Source organism: Nicotiana attenuata, chromosome 8 (assembly GCF_001879085.1).
Source record: "Nicotiana attenuata strain UT chromosome 8, NIATTr2, whole genome shotgun sequence".
Taxonomy (NCBI): Eukaryota; Viridiplantae; Streptophyta; class Magnoliopsida; order Solanales; family Solanaceae; genus Nicotiana; species Nicotiana attenuata.
In genome coordinates, this window is record NC_031996.1 from 39,176,905 (window position 1) to 39,197,224 (window position 20,320).

The 20,320-nt window shown below is 39.4% G+C and overlaps 1 protein-coding gene across 1 annotated transcript; it reads left to right on the top strand.

Moving 5' to 3' along the window:
* On the top strand, positions 354-6,817 carry LOC109231675 (RNA-directed DNA polymerase homolog). The gene is made up of 3 exons (XM_019397318.1): positions 354-745; positions 5,763-5,823; positions 6,671-6,817. The coding sequence occupies exons 1-3, from the start codon at positions 354-356 to the stop codon at positions 6,815-6,817; spliced, it is 600 nt and encodes a 199-aa protein (XP_019252863.1).

Sequence of the window (20,320 nt, forward strand, 5' to 3'; positions counted from 1 at the left end):
TCCTTAAGGCACAGCGGATGGTCGGGAAGGGGTGTGAGGCATATCTAGCTTTTGTGAGAGATGTCAGTATTGAGATGCCTACCGTTGAGTCAGTTCTGGTAGTGAGAGACTATCCAGATGTATTTCCGACGGATCTTCCGGCCATGCCGTCCAATAGGAATATCAATTTTGGTATTGATTTGTTGCTGGTCACTCAGCCTATTTCTATTCCACCATATCGTATGGCCCAAGAAGAGCTAAACGAGTTAAAGGAGCATTAGCAAGAGTTGCTTGATAAGGGCTTCATTCGTCCTAGTGTGTCACCTTGGGGTGCTCCGATCTTTTTTTTAAAGAAGAAAGATAGTATTATGCGCATGCGTATTGATTATCGACAGTTGAATAAGGTTACAGTGAAGAACGTGTATCCATTGTCACGCATTAATGATATATTTGATCAGCTACAGGGTGACAGAGTGTTCTCAAAGATTGGTTTGTGGTCGGGCTATCATCACTTGAAGATTCGGGATCCAGATATTCCTAAGACTACTTTTAAGACTCGGTATGGGCATTACGAGTTCCTTCTGATGTCATTCGGGCTGACCAGCGTCCCAACAACATTTATGCACTTTATGAATAGTGTATTCCAGCCCTATCTTAACTCATTCATCATTGTGTATATTGACGACATCTTAGTATACTCCCGGAGTCGGGAGGATCATGAGCAACACCTGAAGATTGTGCTACAGGCCTTGAGAGAAAAGAAGTTGTATGCAAAAAATTTTAAAGTGTGAATTCTGGCTTGATTCGGTGGCATTTTTGGATCATGTAGTGTCGAGTGAATGGATCAAGGTAGATCCAAAGAAGATTGAAGCAGTGCAGAGTTAGCCAAGATCCTCTTCAGCTACTGAGATTCGGAGTTTTCTTAGTTTGGCAGGGTATTACTGTCGTTTTGTAGAGGGTTTCTCATACAATGTTGCACCTATGACCAGATTTACCCGGAAGGGTGGTCCGTTCAGGTGGACCAAGGAGTGTGAGGAGAGCTTTCAAAAGCTCAAGACTTCTTTGACTACAGCCCCAATATTGGTGTTGCCTATGGGTTCGGGGTCTTACACTATGTATTGTGATGCGTCACGTGTTGGCCTCAACGCGGTGTTGATGCAAGATGGTAGTGTGATTACCTACGCGTCTAGACAACTGAAGGTACATGAGAAGAATTATCATGTTCGCGACCTTAGTTAGCAGCTATTGTTCATGCCCTGAAGATTTGGCGACACTATTTGTATGGTGTCCCTTGTGAGGTCTATACCGACCACCGGAGATGGTTAGTGTTATTTAAGGACATTGATATTACCATTCTATGCCATCCCGAGAAGGCAAATGTGGTGGCTAATGCCTTGAGTCGTAAGGCGGAGAGCTTGGGCAGTTTAGCATATCTACCGGTGGCGGAGAGGCCATTAGCGTAAGATGTTCAGGACTTAGCCAACCAGTTTGTTAGATTGGATGTTCAGAGCCGAGTCGAGTTTTGGCTTACATGGTTTCTCGGTTTTCTCAATATGATCATATTGGAGAGTGTTAGTATGACGACCCCCATTTGCTTGTCCTCAAGGACACGGTTCAGTACGGCGATGCCAAGGAGGTCACTATTGGGGATGACGGTCTATTACGTATGCAAGGCCGGCTATGTGTACCCAATGTAGATGATTCACGCGAGTTGATTCTTTAGGAGGCCCACAGTTTGCGGTGCTCCATTCATCTAGCGTACCACCAAGATGTATCAGGACTTGAGGCAACGCTATTGGTGGAGGAGAATGAATAAGACATAGTGGAGTGTGTAGCTCGGTGCCTAAATTGTCAGCAAGTGAAGTATGAGCATCGACGGCCAGGTGGATTGCTTGAGAGGCTAGATATTCTTGAATGGAAATTGGAGCTTACCATGAATTCAGTTCTTGGGCTCCCACGGGCTCAGAAAAAGTTTGATGCAGTATGTGTGATTGTGGATAGGTTGACCAAGTCGGCTCACTTCATTCCAATGGTGACTACTTAGTCTTCAGAGCAGCTAGCCCAGGTCTATATTCTCGAGATTGTTCAACTTCATGGAATGTTGGTATCCATCATCTCTAACCGGGGTACGCAGTTTACATCGCGATTCTGGAGGGACGTACAGCGTGAGTTAGGCACACGAGTTGAGTTGAGTACAACATTCCACCCTCATACGGACGGATAGTCTGAGCGAACTATTCAGATATTGGAGGATATGCTTCGTGCACGTGCGATGGAGTTCGGTGTTCTTGGTACCAGTTCTTGCCGCTTCCGGAGTTTGCCTACAACAACAGTTACCAGTCAAGCATTCAGATGGCTCCGTATGAGGCCTTGTATGAGAGGCAGTGTCGGTCTCTGGTGGGTTGGTTTGAGACAGGTGAGGCTAGGCTATCGGGTACAGACTTGGTTCAGGATGCTTTAGAAAAGGTTAAATTGATTCAAGATCGACTTTGTATAGCCCAATCTAGACAAAAGAGTTATGTGGATCAGAAGGTTTGCGATGTTGTATTCATGGTTGGGGAGCGGGTCTTGCTCCCATGAAGGGTGTTATGAAGGTTCGCGATGTTGTATTCATGGTTGGGGAGCGGGTCTTGCTCCCATGAAAGGTGTTATGAGGTTCGGAGAAAAGGGCAAATTGAGCCCTAGGTATATTAGGCCTTTTGAGATTCTTGACAGGATTGGTGAGGTGGCCTACAAGCTTGCACTTCCACCTAGTCTAGCTGCATTTCATCTAGTATTCCATGTTTCTATGCTTCGAAAATATCACGGTGATCCGTCTTACGTGTTGGATTTCAGCTCAGTCCAGTTGGACAAGGATTTGTCTTATGTTGAGGATCTTGGGCCATTTCGGATAGGTAGGTCTGAAAGTTGCGGTCGAAGAATATTACTTCAGTGAAGGTTCAGTAGAGGGGTGAACCAATCGAGGAGGCAACTTGGGAGACCGAGAATGATATGCATAGCGGTTATACTCAACTTTTCACCACTTTAGGTATGTCTGTCTCTATACTCGTTCGAGGAAGAACGTTTGTTTTAAGATCTAGCAAGTCATTTTGAGTATTTTAGTCCCAATCCCCTATTTATTGCCTCCTCTATGTTATATTATGGTTATGTGATTTGCCGGGGGTATTTGGGGTTTTGTTTTTTGGTGAGTACCGGAGTGAAATGCGACACATAGTCCCTAAGTTGGAGCTTTAAGTTGAAAGAGTTGATTGCAGTTTGACTTTTCTGACGACTCCGGAATGGATTTTTGACGGTTCCAATAGCTCCGTATGAACTTAGGAGCGTGTTCGAATGTTGATTTGGAGGTCCGTAGGTCGTTTCGGCTAGAATTGGCGAAAGTTAGAAATTGGAAGTTTGGAAAGTTGGAAAGTTTGACCAGGAGTTAACTTTATTGATATCGGGATCGGATTCCTATTCCGAAAGTTGAAATAGGCGTGTCATGTCATTTATGACTTGTGTGCAAAATTTGAAATCAAACGGAATTATTTTGGTATAAGTGGGCATTAGTTTTGGAATTTAGATTTTATAGTTTCAATAGGCTTGAATTGGGTTGCGATTCATTGAATCGATGTTATTTGATGTGATTTTTGGCCTCTTGTAGGTTCGTTATGTATTTTGAAACTTGTTGGTATATTCGGACCGGGTCCCGTTGGCCACGGGTGTGATTCAGATTAAATTCGGAACCAAATTGTACTTAGTCATTAGGTCTGAAGCTGCTGGTTTTTCTGTTCTGGTTTCCTTCTACGCGTTCGCGAAGGTTCTCCCACAATCGAATAGTCTTAGGGCTGCTGAGATTTTTCCCTTCGCGTTCGCGAAGGTGAGGGCGAGATCGCAAAGTTTTCTATGCTTCTTCATCGCGAACGCGGGAGGTATACCGTGTTTGCATATAAGGAAGGTGAGGCTGGGGGCTGAGGCACGCTTGTGCATCGCGTTTGCGTGACCTGGGACACGGTCGCTTGGGTAGAGGAAGCTTGTTAATTGCGTTCGCGACTGGATTCACGCGATTGCAAAAAGTGTTTTATTGAGATGGGGAGAATAGTTCTACGCGATCGCGAGTCTTCGTCCACGATCGCGATATAGGATGACTGGGCAGCAATAATAAAATTTCAAAATGCGGGTTTCATCTCATTTTTTATTTTTGGACCTAAAGAGCTCGGTTTGTGGCAATATTTCGTGCGTTTTTCAAGAAATTCATCGGGTTAAGTGATTCTAACTCAGTTTTGGCTATATTACACGAATGCATTGTTATTTTTATCATTTAATTAGTAATTTGAGTTGGAAATTTGGGAAAATTATGAAAACTTCTTAGGCTAAATTTAGGGTTTTGAAAGACGATTTGAGGTCGGATTTGAGTAATTATTGTATGGTTGGACTCGTTATTGAATGAGTGTTCAGATTTTGTAATTTTGGTCGGGTTTCGAGATGCGGGCTCGGGGTTAATTTTTGTGTTGACTTTTTATTTCTCTTTAAATATCGTAATTTTATTGTTCGAAATAGTTTCCTATAGTTTATAATTATGGTATGAAGTTGTTTTGGCAAGATTCAAGCTGTTCAGAGTTGGATAATCAGGGGAAAGGCTTACTAGCGGATTGAGTTAGCGTATTTTGAGGTTAGTGTCTTGTCTTTTGTGTGGGGGAATTATCCCTTAGGATTGGTGTTGGTTTGTGTTAATTGTGATATGTGAAAGCCATGTACGCAAGGTGATGAATGTGTATACGGTCTAAATGTGGAAATTGATCGGTTTTAGCTATGTAGAATTTTTTTGATGCCTTAATTGAGTTACTATAACATGTTATGTTCATTATTATTAGTCTATGTTCACATGCCCTACTTGTCTTATCTCTTACTTGTTAATTGTATTTACATGTTTAGTTGAAGTATTGTTTCATCCATTCCTTATTCATTATTTAACCGTTGAGTTCTTCACTTGAGGTTGTTATTTTTGAAATATCTTGTTATTGAAATTGGTATGGAGGTATGAAGGCCGTGATTTACATTGAGTCAAAGTTGTAAAGGGTTGAAATACTATTCTTGTTGAGTTATTCACCTTCGGTTTATTGTTGAGACTCTTGTGCATATTATAGTTGAGCCATGGGCCATTTGTTGTGAAAACACTATTGTTGTTCGTTTCTTGGCAAGTTCTGATATTAGGCACTCGAGGTGCGATTTGTGATACGTTGTAATATTGATACGCATGCGCTGGTATAAGGATTTGGGATTGAAACGCATACGGTGAGATAAGGTGGGCTTAATACGCGTGTTGCTAGTAGGGGAACTACTTGAAGCCACGCAGTGTGATAAGGTGGGCTAAAATATGGGAAGCTATTTTAGGAAAAATGATTTTCAAAACAAAATGCAAGGCTCCCACGGCGATATAAGGAAAGATTGTGAAATGGTTTGTGATTTGAGACTACGAGGCGGTACCTCGATGGTGACTCTTGTTGATGCTTTTCTATTACATCACCTGTGTTTTGGTTGCTTTGTTTCCTTGGCATAACATTCCTTGTTTTTCTTCCGTGATGCATTATTTTCCTTAGTTCAGTGTAGCAAATCTCAATGTATTTCTTTATTGTGTCATTTCTATTGTTATCATTATTTCACAGTCACATACATGTTCAATTTCTTATTTATTCCAGTAGGGCCTTGACCTGACCTCGTCACTACTCCACCATGGTTAGACTTGGCATTTACTGGGTACCGTTGTGGTTTACTCATGTTACGCTTCTACACATCTTTTTGTGCAGATCCAGGTACCTCCTACTGCTCCAGGCACCAGTGAGACGATCTCACTTTGGAGACTTCAAGGTACATATGTCGGCGTCCGCTGGCCTCGGAGTTACCCTCTATCTAGTCTGTTTTCTTTTCTTATCCTTTTATAGACACTGATGTTTGAGGATGTTCATTACCATCTTAAAGAGCATGTGACTTGTATTCGCTTTGGAAATTGTATACGTTCAGTTAGGAAGTTTCTTTATATGATAGTGGTTGAGTTATTTGAAGGTTCTTAATAAAATTTCAGTTAATATTGTATGTATGTTAGGCTTACCTAGTCTTAGAGACTATGTGCCATCAAGACATCCTACGGAGAAAAATTGGGGTCGTGACAATTTATCACAAATAAATATACTCTAAAATAATTATAATACATAGCTACATTTGAGTTTTATAGCAAATACCCTCTCAAAGGGATTTCGAACCCTAAAATAACATTTTCCTCTCTTATATTTTCATATTCTTACTATAGCCTAGCCGCATACATCATCTCCCTTAAACTCTTTCTCTGGTGTTACCATCTCGCCGGAGAACCATCACCGGCCTTACTTGTCGGAACACTGTCGTCCAACCTCGTTTTAAGTTTTTTTTTCCTCCTTTGTACTCTGTCATTCCCCCACGCGCTATGAAAACCTCAAATACTTAGAAAACAAATTCCATGGTCGTTCTTTCTTAGTCAACCATGTTACCACCAAGAAAATCTTACAATTCAGTTGACAATTCTGCTTCCTCTTGTCATCAATCCCTAAAACCAAAAACACAACTCCAAAAAATTTCTCTCGTACTAAAAAAACATGGCTGCTTTGTTGTCTTCCCTTTTCTCTTTGTACAAGTCTTCCCTTTTCTATAGTCTTTGCTGTCTTAATTGCCATTATCTCAGCATAGATCTGATCCACTCAGATCCGATATAATCCTCGTCCCACCATACCCTTTGACAAATTCGGGATCACTATTTCGTCTCAACCTCATTGTCTCCGACATCTCCTACTCTGACCCGAAATCCAGACACGAACCCGTTCCCTCCTAATTGGGTTTCTTTCTCGACACCAATGAAGCTTACCAACTTCTTTCAGTTTCTTTGATGCAAATCTGAGTCGGACTTCACTTTTTTCTTCGTATGTATATACATTGTATTTCGTTGTATCAGAGAGAAAATGCAATTTCTTGAGCGAGCAACCTATTGTGATTGTATGGACTGATACACCAAAATTTGAGTCTATCTTCTTTTTCATCTTTGGATGTATCCACACTCTATTTCATTTTATAGAGAAAATACAATATGTTGAGCGAGCACATACAGTCAATCATGATTGTATGCGTTGATATATAAAAATCTGAGTTTAGATGTATATATCCCTCATTGTATGGATCATATATGTATTGTGTATTTTTTAATGCAAATACATTTTATTTTATTTCTGTAATTTTGCATGTATTTATGTATTCCGAAGGTGATTGTTTTTAGCAGATCCCTGTATTTTTGAATTTTATTGTTTGAATACAACCAAATTAAATATAGTGAATTGAATCCAGTCGTATATCACTATATTTTTTATTTTTTGATGTTTGAATACAGTCAAACTAGATATAGTAAAATTGAATACGATGTAAAATAGTTAAGAATGAATTTAGCCAAGTTGAATACAGTGTATACATCCGAATGGAATACAACGACATACATCATATGGCATTAGTAGTGTAACTACCCGGTCGGTCATTTTGAGAATTTGCACTTTGCTCGATAGTTTACGGGCATGAGTAGCTCTGTATGATGTATTACGAGTTATGTGAATCGTCGATTTTGGTTTTTAGGTTATTCAGAATCGATTCGGAAGAATGAATTTCATGGTTTAAGCTTTAGGTTGGAAAAGTTGACCAAGTTTGACTTTTTAGTATTTGACCTCGAATTGGAGTTTTAATGGTTCTGTTAGGTCCGGATGGTAATTTTGGACTCGGGCGTATGCCCGAATTTGCATTTGGATGTTTCTAGAAGGTTTCAGCACAAATTGGCGAAATTTAGAAATTTGAAGGCTTGGAAAGTACATAAATTTGACCGGAAGTTGACTTTGATGATATCATATTCAGATTCAGATTTTGGTTCTGGGAATTGGAATTGCTACGCTATATCATTTGAGACTTGTGTGCAAAATTTAGGTTTATTCCGGGTTAATTTGATATGTCTCGGGGCGAGTTTTTGGAAGTGAAAGTTCAAGTTCATCAAGTTCATTTTGAGGTGTGATTCGTCGTTTCGATGTTGTTATGTGTGATTTGAGGCCTCGAGTAGGTCCGTATTGTGTATCGGCACTTGTTGGGATGTTCGGACGGGGACCCGAGGGGCTCGGACGTGTTTCGGATTAATTTCGGACTATTTTTCTTCATTTTTGCATTGTTAGTTCTGCCGAGTTCTGGGCATCTTGTTTTATTAATCGCGATCGTGGAGTATGGACTGTGATCGTGTAAGGCTGTTTGATGGCTGGGGAAAAGTTGTTCTTCGCGTTCGCGAGTTCTCAAACGCGTTCGCGTAGGTTGTTGCGGAGTGAGCATCGTGTTCGTGCCAGTGTGCACGCATTCGCGTAGGGATTTTTGTGTTGAGCTGGCAAAGACTGTTTCTCTTCACGTTCACGGTCTTGTTTCAGCGATGGCATAGTTTGTGAGCTTTGTGTACAGCGTTCGCGTGGCTTTATACGCGACTGCATAGGGTATTTTTCTGGGGCAGTATTTTTCCTTCTTCGCGATCACGATGATATTTCCGCGATCGTTTTTGTCACGATCCGGATTTCCCACTCTCGGGAGTCGTGATCGCGCCTACTAATGAAAGCTAGGCAAGCCAACTGTTTGGACCAATTATCTTTTCCCATTTTTAATCCTTTAACAATTACGAAACAATAAATTATAAACAGCGGAATTTTAAACAAGCGGAAGAAACGATAAAGCATTTGAATAAATATCCAGTACAGCATCTACCCAGAACTGGTGCCACGCTTCACAGACAGTCTAGAATTTACTACAAACAAGGTCTGAAAGATGAATAATACACTGTTTCTAAAATATGTAAATGAAACAGGATAAAGGGATAAAGGGAGACGCCAGGGCCTGCGGACGCCTGCAGGACTACCTCGGAATCTCCGACTGGACAGAAGGCAGCCACACAAGCTAAGGTCTGAATGATGTTGCTCCGGGATCTGCACACAGTGCAGAGTGTAGTATCCGCACAATCGACCCTATGTGCTGGTAAGTGTCTAGCCTAACCCCGGTGACGAGGCTAGGACCAGACTACCAAAAAAAACCTGTGCAGTTATATCATATACAACGGAAAACCGAAACAGAAATATACAATTAAGGATGGGAGGGGGACATGCTGCGGAGAAATATCATCTACCAACAGTAACTCAGGAGAAAAACATAACAAACAATTTAAAATGTTGCAACAGAAAAAATAAGGAAAGCCGTAACCAATCAATAACCACTTTTATCATTTATTGTTGCGGTGTGCAACCCGATTCAAATATAATATTGTTGCGGCGTGCAACCCGATCCAAATATAATATTATTGCAGCGTGCAACCCAATCCGAATATAATATTGTTGCGGCGTGCAACCCGATCCAAATATACCATTCAACACCACTCACAAAAAGAGTCCCGGCAAGGGAACAATAAGGTAACAACACTATCCCGGCAAGGGAATCGACAATATAAGTAAATACGTCCCGGCAAGGGAGTCAGCTATAACCAAACTTGTCCCAACAATTAACTTCACAACAAAAAAGAACCTCAACTAGCACCAATACTCAACCATAAGCAACTTCTACGAGAATAATCATGATTCTTGCCCAACACAGAAAATCAGCAACTTAGGCATTCGTTTTACTTATTAAGAACACAACGATTTCCAATTTAAGACTCACGGGCATGCTTGACACCAACGTATAGATACTCGTCGCCATGCCTATACGTCATACTCAACAAATAACACATAGCAAATAGGACACAACTCCTAATCCCCCAAGCTAAGGTTAGACCAAACACTTACCTCGAACTTCCACGGCCAACTCAAGCCTCAAACACCGCTTTTCCTTTAGAATTCGCCTCCGAATTACTTGTATCTAATTCAAATTAATTTAACAACATCAATAAATTCTAAATAATCCAATCCCAAGGCTAAATTATAGGTTTTCTATTATTTTTCCCAAAAAGTCAAAAATCGACACCGGCCCCGCTTGGTCGAAACTCGAGGTTCGGATCAAAACTCGATCACCCATTCACCCACGAGCCCGAACATGTAATTAGTTTCAAAATCCGACCCCAAAACGAGGTCTAAATCCCAATTAATCAAAAAGCCCTAACTCTACCCAATTTCCTAATTTCTACCATAAAAACCCTAGAATTTAAGATGAAAATTGATGAAATGTAATGGGAAATCGAAAGAGAAAGGTTTAGAGTCATATACCAATATTTTGGGGAAGAAATTGTTCTTTGAAAATCGCCTCAATGCTCCCAAATTTCGAAAATATGAAGTAAATGGGTTCTGCCCGTTTTTGCTTCTGTTTTAAAATCACTGGGCAGACCTTCATCGCGTTCGCGATGGATCAGGCCCAATGGCCATCGTGTTCGCATTCAAGAGCTCGCATTCGCGGAGCTTCAGCCCTTCGAGCCTTCGCGTTCGCGGTCAGGTGGCCGTGTTCACGTAGAGTAAAATCCCTCTCCCCCTGCCCAGGCCCAAAGGCCTTCGCGTTCGCGATAGTAGGTCCCCGTTCGCGAAGGGAAGCACCCCCAAAGCTTCGCGCTCGCGTCCTGTTTCTCGCGTTCGCGTAGTAGGAAAATTCCTTCAGCCTGACGTACCCTTCGCGCTCGCGTGAGTCCTTCCGTGAACGCGAAGAACAAAGCTCCAGAACACCAGAAACTGAAAACCTGCAACTTTTTCTAAGTTTAAAACCTTCCGAAACCTATCCGAAACTTACCCGAGCCCTCAGGGCTCCAAACCAAACATGCATACTAACTCAAAACTTCATGTGAACTTATCCGTGCGATCAAATCGCCAAAATAAAATATTAAACGACGAATTTAGCATAGAAATCTAAGAAAAACTTCAAAACTTTCATAGTATCAATTTTCACAACTACGGGTCCGAATCACATCAAACGACTTTCGTTTCTTACCAAATTTCACAGGCTCGACTTAAACCACATATAAGACCTGTACCGGGCTCCGGAACCAAAATACGGGCCCGATACTAATAACTTCCAAACATTTTTCATTTCTAAAACTCACATATTTTTCCAGAAAATAATTTTCTTTAAAAATTCATTTCTTGGGCTTGGGACCTCGGAATTCGATTCCGGGCATGCGCCCAAGTCCGATATTTTCCTACGGACCCTCCGGGACCGTCAAATCACGGGTCCGGATCCGTTTACCCAAAATGTTGACCGAAGTCAACTTAAATTCATTTTAAAGGCAAATTTTATTATTTTTCACAGATTTTCACATAATGGCTTTCCGGCTACGCGCCCGGACTGCGCACGCAAATCGAGGTGATGCAGAAAGAGGTTTTTAAGGCCTCGAAACACAGAATTTATTACTAAAATAAGTGATGACCTTTTGGGTCATCACTGTGAGCACGTGATTTTTGCCCTATATATGAATTATTCCCAAAAATTCAAACAAAATAATTTTTCTTTCATTATTTTACACTTTTGTGAATTTTGTGTTATTTTCTGTTAATTGTTTGCATTTTATTTGTGCATTTAAATTCATATGAAAAATATAAAAATATACACATGACATTTGCATTTAGGATCTAATTTCATATTTTAGGATTATTTAGTGGTTAAGTTGTTTTTGGAATAAAATTTAAAGAAAATAACAAAAATAGTCCATTTTTGCATTTTTAATTGTTAATTGTTGAATTTGTCATGGGTTTGCTTTTAAATAGGATTTAATAGATTTTTAGGAATTAATTAGTTCAATTTTGGAAACAAATTAGGTCTTTGATTTTGCATTTTAATAAAGTTAGAAAAACATAAAAATACAAAATGAAAACAAATAAAAGAAATTAAAAGCGAAAAGAAAGAAAACATTAAAAGAAAATTGAGTGGTCTTCATGGATTACCCATTTTTGGGCCAAATCCGTTTGAAATCTAGCCCAATCCCTTAAACCCATTTCAAATTGACCCCAGCCCAAAGGTTCTCGATCCGGTCCAGCCACTTAGAGCTCAAACGACGTCGTTTCCACGACAATCAATCCTGACCGTCTAGGTTGTTTGATCTAACGGTCAGGAATTGATAATTTTTAACATATAACTGTCCGAAACACCCTACCCCCCCCCCCTCACTCCTCTCCTTCATCTCTTCAGAGACCAGCCATACACTACCGTCCTCCGCCCGCCGGAAATCGCCCACGGCGGCGGACGGTGGCCAATCCCTTCCAAACTTACACCATGGACTCCCCTCACCTTCCCCATTCCGAATCCCCAATCCATTTTCTTCGAATCACCCCAATACTCTTCGAATTTTAGATCGAAATAGGACCCCAAAACCCTAGTTTACCCAACCAGTCCCAAATTAACACCATACAACCGCTTTGACCCCCTCACACCCAATATGTATCTGATTTCCCTCAAATCATTGTCAAACGCTTCGAATCTTGGATCTGAAATATGAAGCCTAGTCCCTGTTTCTCCTTTTGCATCTTTGGGTCTTGAGAGGTGTGGGTGAACTCAAAACATCCGTTAGTCGATTTGTTCTTGTTNGAGCTTTTAGGATGGCCAGGTTTTCTTTCAAATCTAGGTATTTCCTTAATTTTTCCTTTTCTGTTTTCTTTTGAGTGACTGTTATGTTCAATAAGATGTTTGCTATTTTGTTCATGATTAATTTGCTTAGGGTTTATGCTGATTTTAGTCGATCCTGTTCTTAGTGTTCGTTTTAGTTCATATTAGGTTAGCTTTAATTCATGATACAATAAGTTGGATTATGCCTTTGATTATTCTTGATTCCATGAGTTCTGTTTCTGACTTTGGTTCTGATTCTTGGTTAATCTTGTTTTGTGATGTTAGTTTAATTTTATTTCGAATCTATTTTGATAATTGAGTTTAGCATTGATTGATTATAGCTGATAGTTCAACTAGTGTTAGTTAGGTTGAATTCAAGGGTAGCTTAGACATTTAAGATTGGATAGCACATGGTAGTTGAAACTAGAATCTCCTAGGACCTTCCAAAGCAGGACTTTAGTGTAACTTCAGTAATTTTAGTGTGTTAACTTGAGAAACAAGTCAGTAAAGAGAGGACTAATCTGAAAATAAAATAGGGACTAAGAGGAAATAGAAAATTGGGGGCTGCCCTCATCTTTGCCTATAAAAGGCAGCCTCTAGTGCCTTGAAGAAGAAGTTTTTCAGCTCTAAAATTCCCCCTCCCCCCCCCCCCCCAAAAGTGCTCTCTAAGTTTCAGATCTGATTTTTGAAATTCAACAATCAAAACCCAAAAACAATAGAAAACCTCTAGAAAAACCAAAAAAAAAATTCAGAAATACTGTTCCAGTGAAAATTTCCAGTTAAATTTTGAATTTTAACTTCTGAATTGCATCATTTAGCCTATAGTCTGTTTGCTGATACATTCTGGTAGTGCCTGGGTGTATCTCGAGTGGGTTTGGGTCCATTTGAGGCAATTGTAGGTTGGTTTTGTTGACTGTTGGTTTCAGAAGTTGTCCTGGGATTAGTTCATAGTCTATTTGGGTTTATTCAAGTTTATTTGGTTGATTGTTGGTGCTGTCCATCCCTAAATTCAATTCTGGACTGGTTTTGATACTGTTTGTTGAGCTGTGAACCCGATTTTGAGCTGTTGTTAAACATCTGCTCGCTACTGCTGCTAACTTCTTTCCTTCTTCTTATTTGATTCATACTTCAGGTATATCCTTGGCCTCAGTAGTATGTAATGCTTGGAACAGCATGCTTGAAGATAAATAACAAATCCTGGATTATCACTGCATTTAGTTCTCTGTTATTCTCCTTTAATTTAGATGTGCAGCATGATTGATTGATTTGAATACTATTTTATTTGTAGCAATGAGATTATAGATCAGTTTGTATTTGGACTCTATGGACTGTCTATTTCGTTAATAACTGTGGCTTAGCCTATTTCATGTTATAGTATTATAGTAGCTTGAGATCTAAATAAAGGGTATTGATTAAGCTTGTTTTGTTTGATTCAATTGAAACCAGTGAGAATGCTGGGTCTATGTTGATTCACTGAATTTCACAATGATGTAGTTCGAATAAAATCAGACTACTAATACGGATTTTGTTTTGAAACAAAGTAGGTGTTCAACTTGGACGAATTTGAATTGTCTATTTGTTTACAAATTGTTGTATTAATTTTTAATTGGAGTCCAACGTATGAGATCTCATTGAAATGAACACTCAATTTGAGCTCTAGTTTTGGGCCCAAGACTGGCAACAGGCTGGAGAAATTCGAGTCTCCAATTGGGCTGTTATTATGGCCCAGCGCTGGACAGCCCCATGTCCTTTTATCCTTAAAAAGCTGATACATATTCTCTTCTCTGGGCCAAAATGCAACAAAGCCCAAAAGAATGCCTAACTTTGAATTAAATCACTTGTTGAATTGTGTACCATTAACTTCTTTGAGGCCAATTGCGAAGCCCTGAATGGTAGAGGCTTGAGGCCCAAATCTTATAACATTAATTAATTAGGCCCCTTTTAGAGACAATCCATAATAGAAAAATCGTAGTCCTTTAGGTTGGCTTTAAAATAAATGAGGTGCGCCGCGCCAAACAAAAATAGTACATTGCGTGGCCCTCTTAAGTATATTAAAAATATTTTAGACTTCGGGACGTGCCATTTAGCGAATTTCATGGCTTCCCGCAAAGTTAATGATACGCTAGTCGCTTTAGGCGCGCTTTTAATAAAATTACTTTCTTAAACTCGAGTGCACATTTATGTGACCCAAATCCAAATCCCAACGAAGTTAAAATATGTCAAAGACCCCGGGTGCATTTATGTGACGTGGTTCGAGACGTGTTTTCACGACGTTGCAATTCTCCTTAAAAAATAATAATAAAAGCGGTTCAAAGTTATAAAGCACATGAGTTAAAGCATGTACTAAAATCAGATAATTAAGCCGAATATAACAGTTAAGCAACCGTGCTAGAACCACGGAACTCGGAAATGCCTAACACCTTCTCCCGGGTTAACAGAATTCCTTACTCGGATTTCTGGTTCGCGGACTGTTAAACAGAGTCATATTTTCCTCGATTCAGGATTTAACCAGTGACTTGGGACACCATAAATCTCTCAAGTGGCGACTCTGAATCTTAATAAACAAATCCCGTTTCGATTGTTCTTTAATTGGAAAAACTCCTTTATGCCCCCCGGGGGAGTAGTGAAAAAAGGAGGTGTGACAGCTCTGGCGACTCTGCTGGGGAAAAGAACCCAGAACTTTGGTTCAGGGTTCACAATTCGAGCTTAGAATAATTGTTATGTTTGGCTTTATCTGATTTTCCTACATGTTTCATGCTAAATGTGCAAAATGTTGCTTTTTACCGCTTTGATATTATCTGAACTGTATATAAACCGTGCCGAAACCCTTCTCTTCTCACCTCCGGGGATGTGCTCACTGGTGGAGACTCCCTATTCTGTTAGTGTCATACCTTAAAATAAGAAAGAGGTCGGACAAGATACTAAGCCGGATGGCCTTTTGGTTCCCGGTACGTAGCCCCCTCCTCGACTCGAGTTGTCCGCTCGGGTACACAGTCTAGAACATATACCCAGGTTTTGAACCTAGAATAACTTGACCTCATGCCGGATCCCTAGTAGGAATGCTTATCTGCATCACATGCATTTTGACTTAGGGGACTCAACACAGGGGTTGGGTCCGTCTAGGGCAGGTGTACTCGGAATAATGGACCATCCCGATGCATCCTACTTGTGCATTTATCTGTTTTGGATTTGCATGCTGACCGGCTTTTAAAAGAAATAGCGGTATGAGGGTCAAGGAGAGTTAATTACCTATATTAGAAAAAACAATGTCCAAGTAGTGCCGAAATGCTGCCGGATTTTTGAGAAAATGAAAGAAAAAAGAAGAAAAGTATTTTTTTTTAATTTTGTTTGCCAATGGAAAAGAAAAACAAAAAGAGTTTTATTTTTAAATTAGTTTGTTTTATTTGCCACTGAAAAAGAAAATATAAAAAAGAGTCTTGCTTTCAGAAATAGTGTATTTGCCAACAAAAAAAACAAAAAAGAGTCTTGTTTTCAAAAATAGTTAGTTTTATTAGCCCGAACTACGCAGGTTTGATTCTCACCGGATGTGAGATACGTAGGCAACCCTCATCGGGTCCAACCTCCCCTTTTCAAAAATAGCCAAAAATGCCAAAATTTTTAATTTCATCATGAATAAGTCGGGTGACGCCATTCTTGTCAAAAAATAAGCCAAATGTCCCCAAAAGGGCGCCGGAAGGCTGTTTTTGCAAGAACAGCCACCCTGAGTCATTTTAAAATGGTTTGCGGGCACAACCTTAAAATCTCCCTTCCGGAAGTGCTGAAAGGCCGTATTTGCAAAACCGAGTCTTTGTTTTCTCAAAATAAATATTTTTGAAAAATAGCCACTTTTTTTTTTAAGTCAAAATAAGTCATTACATGGCCAGCTTTCTCTAAATAGCCTACAGTTGACATTGAAACTTTCTCAGTCTTGCGCAGGCCCGTGGCGATGCCGAGTGATGCCTCGCGGGCCCCAGGGTTTGAAGCTTTGATGTATTCCTAGTTAATCGAGTCTGTATTTTTGGTTTTGAGTCTGTTTTGTAACTCCCCTTTTTGAGGAAAAGAAAAAACAAATAGTCTGGTAGCTTTTGTAATCGCAGTTGTTATTAATGAAAAATTGAGAAAAATTCCCCAAAAAAATTGTTTCCTTATTTTCGCATTTGTTTGCAAGAACTACGCCCGGTCTGATTCATGCGGGGTCATGATACGTAGGCAATCTCCATAGGATTCGACCGTAACTAAATGAAAAAAAAGGAAAAACAAGAAAAGAATGAAAGGAACGAGGTGAAAAACAAGAAAGGAAAGAAAAACAAAAGAGGGAAAAAGAAAAACAAAAGAAAATAAGGAACCTAACAAAAGCAAACAAGAGAAAATAAAAAGGGAACAAAGGAAAGAAAAGAGCGGAAAAACAATTTTGAGGAAAGGAGCGAATAGGAACAAGGAAAAACCAAGGCAAAAGAAAAAAAAAGAAAAGAGGGAAAATAAGAGAGAAAAGCAAAAGAAAAGAGGGAAAGGCAAGAAACAAACAATGGAAAATACGAGGGAAGAATGAGAGGAAAGGCATGGCAAATAAAGAAAAATGAAAAGGCCGGGATGACGCATGCGACCGATCAAAAGCATAATAGGAACTGTTAACTGCCTAGGTGCATTCACTCCCCAAATGTGCGGGTACCAATATGTTGAATGCCCTAACGCTAATATGATGGTTTCATTTTGTCGTGTCATTCCAAAAAGGTGGTTGGTTTGTGGTTTTAAAATGGTTGCAACACAAGGACAAAAGACAATGGCAAACAACAAGAGAACAGAGTTGGTTGATACCGGTGCTCGACAACAGTTGGTGGAACGGGATAATGGGTTGGTTGAAGAGGTGCGGATGCTGAGACAACACATGACAGACATGTATCAAGCCTGGATGACTGGGAAGGCGCCACCCCCGCCACCACCAATTTTCCCGGACGCTAGCCTTACCCAAACTCCCAACACAATACCAGATGATCCTCCATATTCTCCAGATACACCCGTTTATCACACTCGTCCCAACTACCCTAGTAGCTCCATCGCTCATCCTTCAGTCACTTCTCCCCAAAATTGCCCTTCTGTCATATCCATTACCCCAAATAATGAACACCCATTCAAAGCTCGTAATGCCCAATATCACCCCCCAGAGGTTGTCCGCAAGGTCCTCGATTCATACAAGAAGAGCTCCCGGGATGAGCAGTTTCATGCTAGAAATGCAAGGGTTACGGAAAGAGAAGGGCGAGATGAGGTACCCAGGAAGTTGAAAAGCACAGAACAGTCCTTAAGGGACAAGCGAAGAGTGGAAGGCCATGGTAGCATGACTTGCACAGAACTGATTGTGCCACATAACGTCCGCCTGTCCGCAGGATTCAAAGTACCAAAATTTAACTTGTATGATGGGCGTGGAGATCCGTTAGCCCACCTGAGGGTCTATTGCAACGAAATGAGGATTGTTGGAAAGAAAGATGACGTGATGATGGCATATTTCAGTAAAAGCCTAATTGGGGCATCTTTGGACTGGCATGGTCGTCAAAATGTCGATGAGTGGCTTACATTGGGCTCGGGTAAGCCAGGTCTAGACCAATAAACCTAGGATTTAAACCTAGAAGAACAAATTCATGCCGGATCCCTAGTAGGACGTTTGTTTGCATCATGTGCATTTGGCTTAGGGGACTCAACACAGGGGTTGGGTCCGTCTAGGACAGGTGACCTGAAATGAAAAAGACCATCCTGATGCATCTTACATGCTACTTGTGCATTTATTTGCTCGGTTTTTGCATGTTGACCGGCTTGTCTAAATGAGTGAATTATGAAAATAAGAAGTGTTAGGACTAAGTGAGGGTGACCGTTTGTTTTGAAAACGCCAAATGCCCAAATAGTACCGAAATGCTGCCGGATTTTTGAAAAAAAGAAAAAAAAAGAAAAAGAGAAATATTTGGAAAGAAAATTGTTGTTCAAAATAGTTTTGATTTTGGCAAATCTGACCGAACTACGCGGGTCTGATTCTCACCGGATGTGAGATACGTAGGCAAACCTCATCGGTTCCGACCCCAATTTTAAAAAACCCAAAAATATTTTCCTTTAGTTCTTTCTTTAGAAACCTTTTCTTAAACAAAAAAACACATTCAAAAAAAAAAGTTTTTAAAACTCAAAAATGGTTTCCTTCTTTCTAATGTCTTTCATACAAAAAGGAAAAATCAATAAAGATCAAAATCCAAAAATACGGGTTTCCTTCATTTTGAAAATCCAAAAAAAAATCAGAAACAAAAATCCAAAAATACTCTTTTTTTTTTAGAAGTCTTTTTTTTGTAAATGTCAATAAAAATTTTGAAAAAAAATTTTGAAGTCCAAAAATATTTTTGCTTTTCCTTAGAAGTACTTTTATATATAAATAAAAGCTCAGAAATTCAAAACATTTTTCTTAAAGAAGTCCCGCTTTCGAAAATTAAGAGGTTACATCCAAAATCCAAAAATATTTTTTTTTTCCTTAGAAAAAGAGAAAACAAATGAAAATTCAAAAAAAATATTTTCTTTTTACTTTTGAAATTCCCAAAGTTCAAATCAAACAAAAGGAATTTTCATAAGTTTTTCTTTCAAAAATAAAATCAAAATCAAAAATCCAAAACAAAATTCCTTTCTTCTTTTAAAGCATTTCTTTTAGAAAATTCCAAAAGAAAAAAAAATAAAAAATATTTTTTCTTTTGCCTTAAAGCTTCATGGTCTAAGTTTTATAAAAAGAAAAAAAAGATTTAGTTTACTCCATTCCCAATCTGCCCGAACTACGCTGGTTTGATTCTCACCGGATGTGAGATATGTAGGCAACCCTCATCGGGTCCAACCAACCTTTTGCAAAAATAGCCAAAAATACCAAAATTTTAATTTTTGTCACAAATAAATCAGGTGATGCCATTCTTGCTTAAAATAAGCCGAATGTCCCCAAAAGGGCGCCAGAAGGCCGTCTTTGCAAGAACAGCCACCTTGGCAATGGTTAGCGGGCACAACCTTAAAATCTTCTTTTCCGAAGTGATGAAAAGCCGTATCCGCAAAGCCGAAGTCTTGTTTTTGAAATAAAATTAATGAAAGATACAAAAATTAAAAAAAAATATTTTTACTTCTTACTTTACAAAATTACTAAAAAAAAAATTAAAAAGCCAAAAATATTTTCATTCTTCTTTCATTAAAAAGAAATTTTAAGAATCAAAAATATTTTCTTTTTCTTTAGAAATAGTTCTTTCATAAATTGAAAATAAAATTTTCTTTCTTTCTTTATAAGTCTTTCTTTCGAAAATTAAAAAGCAAAAACTCAAATCAAAAAAAAAAAAAAAAGAGTTTGTCTATCTATTTTATTCCTGATCTTCAAGAACTACGCTTGGTCTGATTCATGCGGGGTCATGAAACGTAGGCAATCTCCATAGGATTCGACCGTAACCCTAAGGAAGAAAAAAAAAGAGAAATACGAGGGAAGGAAATAATGGAAAAACAAGAGAGGAAAAGAAACGCAAAAGAGAAAATAAGGAATCGAGAGAAAAACCATGGCAAAAGAAAAGGGAAAAGCAGAAAATGAAAAACAGAGGGAAAAGAAAAATGAGAGAAAAAAAAATAGAAAGAGAAAGAAAAGCAAGAAAAACAGAGGGTAGAAATCAAAAGAAGTGAAAATAGAAAAGAAAAACCGGGATGACGCATGCAACCAGTGCAAACATGTAGACATCCGTTTAACTGTATAGGTGCATCACACCCCAATGTGCGATTA

Bases quoted from the DNA above. Each gene is read 5' to 3' on its own strand.
- LOC109231675 (XM_019397318.1), top strand. From the start codon at position 354: ATGCGTATTGATTATCGACAGTTGAATAAGGTTACAGTGAAGAACGTG. The intron at 746-5,762 runs GTATGCAAAAAA...CTTTTTGTGCAG, and splicing joins GCCTTGAGAGAAAAGAAGTT to ATCCAGGTACCTCCTACTGC. The intron at 5,824-6,670 runs GTACATATGTCG...CCATTATCTCAG, and splicing joins CTCACTTTGGAGACTTCAAG to CATAGATCTGATCCACTCAG.